This window comes from Neocloeon triangulifer, unplaced genomic scaffold (genome assembly GCF_031216515.1).
Source record: "Neocloeon triangulifer isolate White Clay Creek 2 clone unplaced genomic scaffold, ASM3121651v1 ptg000014l, whole genome shotgun sequence".
Classification (NCBI taxonomy): domain Eukaryota; kingdom Metazoa; phylum Arthropoda; class Insecta; order Ephemeroptera; family Baetidae; genus Neocloeon; species Neocloeon triangulifer.
The window spans coordinates 10459129-10470627 of NW_026775556.1; the positions used below are offsets into that span (position 1 = coordinate 10459129).

The window sequence follows — 11499 nt, forward strand, 5'->3', positions numbered from 1 at the left end:
AATTAGAAATAATCATCTGACAAGAAAATCAAGCACCTCTCCACGATCTTTGTGCGCGCCGAGTCAAATTAAGACAGAGGCCGACGAGAGCGAAAGCGAAAGCGAACGAGAGACTCGAGATTTATCGAGCGCATTCAATCACCCTCGCTGGCAAAGCGCGCCTCTGCCTCCAGCCAAACTTTGTCGAGAGCACTCTCTTCAGACATGAATGTCTGATTCATCAACTGTTGCTACAAAACGCGAGCGGCACAGTCTACGTAGTACACGCATTAGAGACTCCCACGATCTGATGCATTGTTGTCGAGATTCCTTTCTCAAAATTAGTTAATAACCTACTCGAGAAAGCTCCCAAATTTGCAAACTTTCCAAATTGAGTTTTGGTTGAACACCAAACCGAGCAGCCAAAAGTTTCATGATGCTTCAAATAAATTATTCAGCATTATTGATTAAATTTATGATGGAGTAATAATTATTGAGTATTATCCTTGGGCTGGAGTAAATTTTTTGATATTTAATCATTTATTTTAAAAGTTTTTAAATTAAAATAGCTACTGATATCTGGAAGCAAAATTGTTTGTATGATACTTTTCGTCATCATTTTTTATGGCTATTATATGCATTAGAACACTTAATTCATTATTATTAAAAACATGCATGAATTTTCGACGGTACGTTCAGATTAATTATAATAATTATCGTTGATTAGTTCATAAAATCTTTTTAATCGTCTGCTTCAAATTCAATATAATATTTATTTTTTTAGTTCCAAATTCCGAAGATGAACGAAATTAGATAAAGAATCAAATACGTTTTTTTTCATGGAGACATATTTTATAATCAGATGAATTGTGGGAATTCCAAATTTTTATCTGTTTAAATTTTTTTATGAATGACATAATCTCTTAAGGGTTATAAGACAAATAATGGCTGTTGCTTCAATCATTGCGTGCGCTGTCTAGACTTATCAGTAAAAATCAAATGATAAAAGAAATACACATTAAAGATATGTAACTAAGTTTTTATTTTGAAACCACTAACAAGGAAACCCTTTCAACACGCAAAAAAAAGTTAACGATTTTTTTACACCAATCGACTCTCCGCGCTGCCCTGATGATCCAAAAAAATTATTTTCGGCCGATCTTAAACGGCCGCTTCGGTAGAGCGGCCGAAAGTTGGCGTTTTTCAACTTATGCAGGCCCGCTTCACTTGCTGTGGAGCTCGACGCTTTGCAATCTTTTCTCGCAGCGAGCACGCACCGACCAGTTCGGCAAGCACACCGCCGGCGGCTCGCTCGCCACTCCACTGCGGTGCATACTTGCTGCGCTCTGCACTAATCGGCTATGTATTAAAAAATCTTATAAAAGAAATTTAAAGCATTGATATTCCCATTTTTTTTTCTCTAATTTAGCAATGCAAATCATGCAATATTTTAATTTCTTTATTGTGAAAAATAAACGATATTAAAAATAATTTGGATGTCTGAAAACTATTAAAAAATATTTGGTTAAATATTTCAATTTCAATCAATAATGATAATAATTTTGACAATGAATACCCCAAATAATTTATGAGTGGAAAAATGTGCACTATTTTTTTTTACAATGATTAGAAAATTTAGAATTTTTTTTTTTAATTTAAATTCTCTTTTCTAATAATTTTATTGTCTCCAATAATTATTATCCCTAAATTAAATTATATCATTTTTTTTATTAAATTTCAAAAAAAAAAAAAAAATTCAATTTTCCCAATCAAGTTTCCCAATCAAATTATAGGATATTTTTTTATTTTTTAAATTGTTATCTTATCTTTTTTAAACGTTTGATATTATGTCCTGACAGTTGGAAACAATAAAAATTGGTAAAATTAAAAGAGCGAAGTAAGTTTTTTTTAAATATATTATTTGCGCCAGTCAATTTATACAATGCACAAAAAATACAATGCACAAAATTAATCACGGCAAATAATTGTCACACATGTGAAGGCATTCTATGGAATGCTGAAAACACAAGTTTGAAGTGCACCAAGCGCACACAATGAACTTTTTACTTTGGCACAAAGGAATTTCGCACGTGGTTTTGGTTGAAAGTGCGAAGCAGTACTGAACTGGGGTCAAGTATTTTGGGCCTCTTTCACTTATGTAGCCAGGCTTAAAAAATGCATAGGTTATCATCGACTCGAATCGGGGTGAGCAAAGCTGGTGATACGTGAACGAAATCAACTTTATGCCGTTATTTCGGGTTTGGATGGGAAAGGGAATACTATGCATAAGTATTTCATCCTCAATAGTACGTAGAAGCTTTTTAAACGGACCATTAACATTAACATCCAAAGGTTGGATTTTTCCAGTAGTGCCTTCTGGAATGAGTCCTATTGTCACATTTAGCCCAAACTTTTCTTTTGCTATTTTGCATAGTTCGTTTACCTTCTTTTTCCAGCCACACCAGTGGTCAATCAAAAATCGCGCAGTTTTCCCCTTCACATTTGGGAAAATGCAATTTGTAAAAAGTTCCTCCACTTGTGACCCCAACATTTTACCACTTGATGAGCAAGTTACAAACAAATTTTCGGGCCGAAGGACAGTTTCTTGCACTCTTACTCCGAATTTACCACCGTCTTCTTTCAAAATTAAATAAGCTGGTTCCCATAGCCGACCACTTGCATCACAAGCAGGAACAAGCGTCCAAGAGTGAGTCATACTATTTGAGCTTTGAATACACTTTTCAATCGTTCGTTCGCCTATTATTGCTAAAGTGCGCGCAGAGTGCATCTCCCTATTGATCCCGACATGGTCTAGATTGCCGAAACAAGCCCTTCCTACCCGAATGACCTCGCCTTTTTCATTTTCAACAAAATCTGTTGCGCTTTTCAGAATATCATCTTTTTCCCTGACTGATTTTCTCGTCACATATTTGTTGATTTTTCTTCCTCCAACTTTAAAACGGCGTTTAAAGTTCTCTAACCAAGTTGGTGAGGCACAAAAGTCTTTCGTGGATAAGCCATGTTTCAAAGTGGCAGATTCAATTGCCCACTGCCTTAAATGTCTGCCTTTGATGATTTTCAAATCTCCTCGAAACTCGAGAAATTTGGCGTAGACGTCTGATTCAATGTCTTTTATATGAGATTTCAACATTACTCCCTCATTGATATCAGTGCGCCATTGGTACAATTTTCTAATACATAGTTTTGCATTGGGATACTTTTTTTGCATGGATGACAATTTTCGAGTTGTTCCACGCCTTGGTCCATATTTCTCTTCAGCACACTTATCCTCATACTGCCAATGAGCAACAATTTCCTTTTTTAAGGAATAGCTTAGGACGTGCCGTTGAGGTTGCTGTTTTGGCAAGTCGCTCTCCTCGACACCAATCAAAAAATCAAGCTCACATTCATCGCAATCGCTCTCAACGTCTGTCAAAGCATCAGACTCAATTGACTCTTCGTCAAGACAGTTTGAGGCATCTGCAATTTTTATTTATATATTAGGATAACAAATTAAAATTAACAAAAAGTATAGCAATAATAAATATAAATATTTTTATGTTTTTTTTTTAAATTTATAAAGTTACAATAAAAATAAATGTCTAATTTATTCTTTATTCTTTTTAATTAATTAAAGTTGTTTCCATAAAATTTTAATAAGTGAATTTACTTTGGTCATGAATGTCAACTTCATGTGCGACTGCTCTTGTAAAAACCGTCCTTTTCTTCCTTATATTCTCAATTTCAGCCAAGCCTGTTGATGTCACTACTTTGTTGCCTATGACAATGAGAAAAGAAATAATAACAAAATAATCGAAATTTAATTACTCTACTATTTAATTTTTTATTAATTGAATAAAATTTGAAAGCAATTTTATTAAATTAAAACTTCTAAAAATCTTTCTTCTCACACGCTTCATTTTTCATTCAAAACAATCGTTTTCATGGAAAATTATTGCGTCTTTAATTAGATGGAGAGCGCAAACAAATTGGAAAAAATGAATAGCCACTAATGTTCAAGTATTATGTAACAACAATTCTACCAATTTTTTTGATTAATCCTTGATAAATCCTGTAAAATTGAAATTATTCAATCAACTTACTACAATTGGAATCTTCTGCAGATGTCCTTGCATTTTCCAATTGCAATTCTTCTATGTTGGTCTCTTCATTTTCTTTCAAGGTCATTTCATTTTCTTTATTTGCCAATTCTTGTAAGATCGCTGCATATGAGAGGTCAAATTTTAAATTAGTTATTTTCTGGACTAAAATTTTTAAAACAGAAGTTATTGTAAAACTTATATTTGAAATGAATTTAAAATATTTTACGAATATTAATATTATAAGAAAAATTATTGCCAATTATTTTTAGTTTTGAAATGCAATTCAAAATTACAACTAAAAAAAATCTTTTATATAAAATTATTAAATAAACTCACTGCCTTCAGAGTTGGCAGCAGACGTATCAACATTATTTTGGAATTTCTCATCTTCCATGCTGGTCTCTTCACCCTCTTGCAACGTCACTTCAGCTTCTTTGTTTGTTGGTTCTGGTGAGAGCCCTGCATATGAGAGACCAAATTTAAAATGAGTTAATTTTAATTTTTTTTATTTAAATTTAAATTCTGAGTTATTACAATATTTTCTTATTATAAATTCACATTGTTTTTATAATAAATATTTTTATAAGAAATAAATTACTTACTGCATTCAAAATAATTTTCATCAAAAGAAGAAGGGAACAGCTGTCTCCTGAAATTGCGTTCATTGCGCTCGAAGTGGAAAGTTTTCTGGTTGTGAGTAACTAGAAAATAAAAAAATTTTAATATTGATAAATCTTGCATAATTCAAAATATTAATTAAAAATTTTAAAATAATAGCTCCTTCAGCATTATTAAAAGTTAGCATTAAAAGAAAATTCATAAAAATAATCCAACCCGCAACTGTCGCACATTCATTTCCAGGCGGCTCGTAATTCTCATGGAGCTCTTGATGTTGATTGTGAGACGAAAAATCTAAAAAAAAAAAATATAAATATAAAGAAGGGCTTACTCTATGCTGGGATTTATTAAAGTTATATTTTAAATTTTGATTCACATTTTACCTTTCACGCCATTCAAAATACAAAGGTATTGGAAGAATTTATCCGTTTCCAGGATGGATGCTTGCAAAAGTAGTTCTGAAATATTTCAAAATTAATATTTATTTTGACGATTTAAAATATTAATTTGAAAAATAATTTCTCTACCTGATAGCAGAACGGCTAGACTGATTTCGCGATCGTTAGGCACACCTTTATCCGATGAATCAAATTTGCAAATCAATAAAAGCTCTGCAAGTACAGAGTTTACACAAACGAAGTTCATGGTGCAGGTTTCATATGCACACTGATGCCTGCAGTCGAATAACAATGCAATTTTTGCTCCCTCAATTGAAAGAAATTTTTTGCATACTTTAAATTGTAATAAACGATGAATGAAATTACTCCAAATATCTTCCATTCCTCACCTGGAATGAACCCAGCGCACAGTCTACACATTTTTATTTTGATAATTTTTTTTCATTCGACCCGCTAACCTAGTGAGATTAGCAACAGCAAAAATATATATTTATTATATAATTATTCAATAACAAAGCAATCCATAGCATATGTAATTTTTTATTTGGAAACAAAATATTAAACATTGCATAAGAAGATTATTATTATTTTCGAATTTGTTTAAAATTTTCAAGTTGAGATTTTTTCATTTTATTAACACATGAAATAAAACTATATTAGAATGTTGGAAATATTTTTTAATAGCCGATTAGTGCAGAGCGCAGCAAGTATGCACCGCAGTGGAGTGGCGAGCGAGCCGCCGGCGGTGTGCTTGCCGAACTGGTCGGTGCGTGCTCGCTGCGAGAAAAGATTGCAAAGCGTCGAGCTCCACAGCAAGTGAAGCGGGCCTGCATAAGTTGAAAAACGCCAACTTTCGGCCGCTCTACCGAAGCGGCCGTTTAAGATCGGCCGAAAATAATTTTTTTGGATCATCAGGGCAGCGCGGAGAGTCGATTGGTGTAAAAAAATCGTTAACTTTTTTTTGCGTGTTGAAAGGGTTTCCTTGTAAGCTTCGTTCAGCAGCCGAGAGCAATATCAAGTATGTTACATAATATTTTTAGATTTTTGTTATTAATTACCTAAATTAAGAGGAAAATTGTTTGTGAATTTGTTCGCTTAAGTGTTTGGATTTTTTAGTATGGCATCGGCATCAATGATCCCATATATCTTGGTCGCGCTTTTTGTGGCTGCGGTCAACAGCCAGATTGTAACTCCGGGGAACTGTCCACAGGTGACTGTTGTGGGAAATTTCAGTCTAGAACTTGTAAGTGTGCTGTAGTTTAATATTTAAATATTGCGGGCTAAATTATATAATTGATATACAGTATCTTGACCGGTGGTATCAGTACTCAAGTTATCCTGGTCCAAATGAACTTGGAAGATGTGACTACGTTGATTATTACGACAACTCGTTCGGGAACGTTGCAGTTTTTGAGGCCACTATAAACAATACGTAATTCTTTTAATACTCATGGGGACATAATTAAAAACTGAGTAAAAAAATAGTGAAATTTTTAAAAATTGGGTTTTTGTTATAAAATGTATGATAGTATTACGTTTAAATTAATAGCCTTTTATTATTTTGCAGTAATAACCAACAACAATTTGTGACTGGACGCCTTGAGTACAGCAGCAGTGTCACTGATGGAAAGCTTCTCATTTCCTACCCATTGTTGAGTGAAAGTTAGCTTATTGTTATTATTAATAATTTTTTCTGAATTAAATAATTACTATTGCAGCCCGTTATGATTACTGGGTCTTGGGAGTTGACTATGCCAGTTTTGCTGTTGTATTTTCCTGTTCCAGTGACGGCGTGGAAGCTCGACGTAAATAAACAATTTAAAAATAATTTTGGAACCCCAAAATATTTTACAATTTTAATTATAGAAAACTCGTGGGTGATCACTCGGGAGCAGTATCCATCCCCGGAAGTTTTGAACGCTGTTCAGGATGTGATTGATCAGAATGGACTCCCCAACAGATATGTCAACACTGTTCAAACTGACTGCGTACCTTTCATACCACCTGGGCAGGTTTAGACCACTGCGATCAAATTTAAATAATAAATTTAATTCGTGCTTTTTAATTATTCTTGTTTTTAAAATGCATTAAAAAATCAAAATAAATTACGAGTTAAAAATTTTTTTCTTTGCTTGTAATTCTGTGAAAAACAAACAAACAACCAAAAGATCTCAATTCAAAGGAACTTCACCACCAAAGCTTTTTGCGGAAAATTTGAATGACCTCAGTATTGATTTACATACATGGGCAGAGCGCACTTTGCGCTCTGCGATCTGCGCTCGCGCTCTGCGCTCATGAGCGCGAGCGCAGAGCGCGATCGCACGATTTTCAAAATCGTGAGCGCGAGCGCAGAGCGCGAGCGCATTGGACGCTGAGCGCAGCGCTCAATTGCGCTCATTTTGCGCTCAAACCAAAAGTAAAAATTCCCGAATTTGATCAAAAATTGTAATGAAAAACAGTGTTTTTATCGTTTTTATACCAAAAACTTCAAAACTGATCCCAATTTTGGTGATTTAACTTCAACTTTATCTTTTCCAATTGCCGATGTATTTTTTGTTATATTAAAAAATTGTCTAAAAAGTCGCACTTTTTCTTCGGATAAAAATATTTTTGAGCGCAACGCGTGAGCGCAAGACTTTTAAAAAATTTGAGCGCGAGCGCAGAGCGCGAGCGCAACATTTTCAAAATCTTGATCGCGAGCGCAGAGCGCGAGCGCACCGTTGCCAGTGATCGCGAGCGCGAGCGCGAGCGCAAAATTGTTGAGCGCACCCATGTATGTTGATTTATATTGCGAACATATTTGGAAAAAGTCAGAATAATTGCCGTGGGGTTGGATTGTTATTGGATATGTCGTTTTTGCCAACTCGCTGCTCACTAACAGTGTATGTGTATTTTTCTTTTAAACAATTTTTGCTTTTTATGTGTATTTGAAGAAGATAAACAATATTGAAATAACTTTATTTCATTTTCCCAAAAATACTGAGCCCACTGCAGGCGATTTTGATTAGGCAGCCTCTATCGCTTCAAATCTAAAAGATCGTAGCCCTCAGCAGACATGCGCGCATATTTGGCTAAGTTGACAGATTTGTGGTTTTATGTCATGCGCGATTCGCACCCGAAGGCGACGATCCGGTTTTGCAGGATAAAAAAGTTGCATATTAAAACGACATTGCGGAAAAAAAACGCGTGCTTGCGAGTTGAATCTGCGTCTCCTGTGTGCTCCTCGGTCTATTCTCGCGGCGCGCAATATATTCGTTCGGATGAATTTGCTGCGAGATGTGCCTCCGATATTGGCGCGTACGTGGCTGGCTCGGGGCTGCTCAATAATCTCGCTAGTAATGCAGAGCTGTGGTTTATATGCAAAAAGTGTATACCTGCTGGCGGCTGACAATCTAGAAATGAAATCGGCCGAAAAAGTTTTTTGTCTGATATTGAGATATTATGCGTGCGAGACGAATATGGAGGATTTGAGAGATGAAGCTCACAGAGAAGAGGGCAAATATGATATGGTGCTATTGGTGCTTCCAAAGTCTTTTGAATAAATAATGCTCTATGTGAGATATCAATTTTTGATAAACCAAAATCAGGAACTAATAATTCTCAGTAGTTAATTTGTGACTTACAATTCAATCATTCTTAGAATATATATAAAAATTTGATTAAAGAAAAATATAAATATGCTTTGTAAAATTGGAACTTATGTGCACAAATTTAACCAAAATTATTAATCTAGTTAAATAATAAAATAAATTATTATAAAATAAAATGTTTAAAATTATATGTTTCAATTTAGTTTAAATAACATATTTAAGTTTTTTAAACTTTGTATATGTAATATTTTTAATTTTGTTATATTAGCTAATTCAATAAAAAAATTTATTAAGGCTTGCGGACGTGTAAAACAGGATTTTTTTCTACAATACAACATAGGAATTAAGGAGTATACCCTATTTTTAAATTCAAAAATCATGAATCTACATTCAATAGTAGAATTCTTCTACAAAATAAATGGAGATGATTCGCATTATGTATCAAAATGTTGTAAAGAACATGTAAAAACAACGTTTAATCTTGTAATATATAGTTTGCTTTTGCTGATTGCAAACAATCTGAGAATGACAAAACTTGCGGTGACAAATAATGGGGTCGTCGCGCAATGGCGCTTAGCAAAAGCAGGCCAAGATGGTGTACAAAATAATAATAATGGCGCAGGCCGGTCAAGCGTCAAACTGGCAAAAAGTGAGGTGAGGCAACAAGGGAAAGGTCGGTTTGCGGCTGTCACGCGCCGCTCTTTCTCTTATTTCTCTGTAGCCCGCTGCGGCTGTCCGGCAATAATCAAAAGCAAGAACTGCTCAAATAACACTTTGTCTTGGAAGTCGCTTTTTTTTATCTCGTTGGTGCGGCGGTGTTTTGTTCTCTCTCTGTTTGAGTGAGCAGAAATTAATCAAGCGCTGCTTCTCGGCAACATCTCGGCGGCCGACCACTCTGCAAATAGCCCAGTCCACGTAATTAATCATTCTGCGCATTGATTGTGCCAAAAACCACCCCCTGCAGGCCCTGCAAGTGCTAGCTGTGTTTAAACGTTTAACCAACCTAATTAAATAAATTAATATTTATAGAGAATACTGAAAATACCGGTTACGCTGAAAATATAATTAAATAAAAACAAATCCAATGCATGATAAAATTAAATAATTTTAAATTTTAATTGCATTGCATTAAATCTGAGAAATTTCCCAGTTTTCACAAATATGATATATTTTACAATCATAAATGATAGTTATAATTAAGCATGCCCTAATTAAAATCAATATGTAGGTAATTTTAAATTAAAAAATAAAAATTTTGTCTTCACAACACAATATTTGAATACAACAACTTGAAATTATAAAAAATCTTCATAATACTCATTAAATAATTTTATCATCAAAGCAGCTTCAAAGTAATTATTAAAATCGTGATAAATATTATAAAAAAGGTTTTTTCTGTTTAAAATGTTATTTTAAATGTAACCTTTCATTGTATACTTATAATTCTATTAAAAGTTTTATGCATACAAATTTTTGCAATGTTATAACATCATTAGCATCATTATTTATTATTTTCTACAACTTCTTCTCTCTTGACAAATACAGAGGGAAGTTGAAGTGAAACGGAAGGAAGCAACAACTGAAACAAGTTATATATAAATGAAGAATCACGATCCTCATTTGCATAAAGTAGAATCTAAAAAAGGCAACGCCGGAGACAAGCGCTAAAGAGCGAAAAATACGTTTCTCACTCTCACAGCCTGTCAACGCGACGCACCCTTAATGAGTTCATCATATTTCACGAGCGGATTACTCGGCACAAAAAAATAATAGATGTGAATAGGCACTTTTGCTGATGCCGCCGGCCTGTTTTGAAAATTAGTCGGCCAGGTCGTGTCGGAATCGATGCAGCTGTTTGTCCGAATTGTGACACGACGCATCCATCTCACCACTCGGCCTTTCTTTTCAGCTTATTCAGCGCAGCGTGCGTTATGAATGAATCGCAGAAGCCATTTCAATGCTAATCCTTTGGCGCGCACAATGGAAAAATATGTATGTATCATGCGCTGCTTTTTCATCCCCCGGCTGCGCCTTTTCTCTCCCGGCTGAAAAAAGCAGATTGACCAAAAGGGGGATGCATGTGTACAGGTGAAAGTGCCGAGGATTATTACTCAATTTTACGCCCTTTTAAGCACCCCATAAAGAGCAGAGCGGCAACTTAGTTTTGGAAAGAGATCCTGCCCTGCTCATTATGCAACAGTGCCCCCACCGTGTCTGTGTGTATCAGTGTCAGTGGAAATTTTAACTACAGCACAGAATCTTCACAAAATATTCTACAATCATAGAATAAAAAAATTATAATTATTAAAATTGTCTTTCAAATTTTGTTTCAATTTATTCTAAAATTCAAAAAATTGAAACGTTGTTTTAAAATGTTAAATTATTCTTCTCAGTAAACATTTTAGATGAAATTTTAGCAAGCAATGCTTTACTACAAATTAAATTCGTTAAAAATGGTCGCCAATGGTAAGAAAATTGATGAATGCTTTTGCTATAAACTGGTGCAACATTTTCTAAATAAAGATTCATTTTGTTTAGGAATTTTGCAAATTAATGTGCCAAGCGGAAGCAATTGATCATTTTATGTTTTTTTTTTCTTTTCATTGTAATATTTTTTATTGAAAGACCAACGGCAGTGAAGAAAAAATTAAACTTGCCTGAATTTAAATTTTAGAGAATTTGTTATTTTTATTTCAGCACTTTTAAGCTTTTTGCAGAATACCACTTTTTGTATAGGAAGCCATTCTTTCTGAATGTGACAACGACTTGTTTAGCACCATTGAATTAAAATAAATTACGCTACCCATTTTA

General features: G+C 34.2%; 2 protein-coding genes across 2 annotated transcripts; one reads left to right on the forward strand and one right to left on the reverse strand.

The window, feature by feature from the left end:
- Positions 1-1951: 1951 nt before the first annotated feature.
- LOC132201712 (uncharacterized) lies at positions 1952-6076 on the reverse strand. The gene is made up of 8 exons (XM_059628092.1): positions 5228-6076; positions 5084-5158; positions 4917-4994; positions 4685-4783; positions 4419-4541; positions 4083-4202; positions 3650-3757; positions 1952-3459 (listed from the first exon to the last, which is right to left on the reverse strand). The coding sequence occupies exons 1-8, from the start codon at positions 5478-5480 to the stop codon at positions 1952-1954; spliced, it is 2364 nt and encodes a 787-aa protein (XP_059484075.1). The 5' UTR covers positions 5481-6076.
- Positions 6077-6229: 153 nt separating this feature from the next.
- On the forward strand, positions 6230-7157 carry LOC132201052 (lazarillo protein-like). The gene is made up of 5 exons (XM_059626926.1): positions 6230-6341; positions 6403-6530; positions 6666-6760; positions 6817-6903; positions 6965-7157. The coding sequence occupies exons 1-5, from the start codon at positions 6231-6233 to the stop codon at positions 7114-7116; spliced, it is 573 nt and encodes a 190-aa protein (XP_059482909.1). The 5' UTR covers position 6230; the 3' UTR covers positions 7117-7157.
- The last annotated feature ends 4342 nt before the right edge of the window (positions 7158-11499 follow it).

Bases quoted from the DNA above. Each gene is read 5' to 3' on its own strand.
- LOC132201712 (XM_059628092.1), bottom strand. From the start codon at position 5,480: ATGGAAGATATTTGGAGTAATTTCATTCATCGTTTATTACAATTTAAA. The intron at 5,159-5,227 runs GTAGAGAAATTA...GAAATATTTCAG, and splicing joins TCTAGCCGTTCTGCTATCAG to AACTACTTTTGCAAGCATCC. The intron at 4,995-5,083 runs GTAAAATGTGAA...TTTTTTTTTTAG, and splicing joins TATTTTGAATGGCGTGAAAG to ATTTTTCGTCTCACAATCAA.
- LOC132201052 (XM_059626926.1), top strand. From the start codon at position 6,231: ATGATCCCATATATCTTGGTCGCGCTTTTTGTGGCTGCGGTCAACAGC. The intron at 6,342-6,402 runs GTAAGTGTGCTG...ATTGATATACAG, and splicing joins GAAATTTCAGTCTAGAACTT to TATCTTGACCGGTGGTATCA. The intron at 6,761-6,816 runs GTTAGCTTATTG...TTACTATTGCAG, and splicing joins CTACCCATTGTTGAGTGAAA to CCCGTTATGATTACTGGGTC.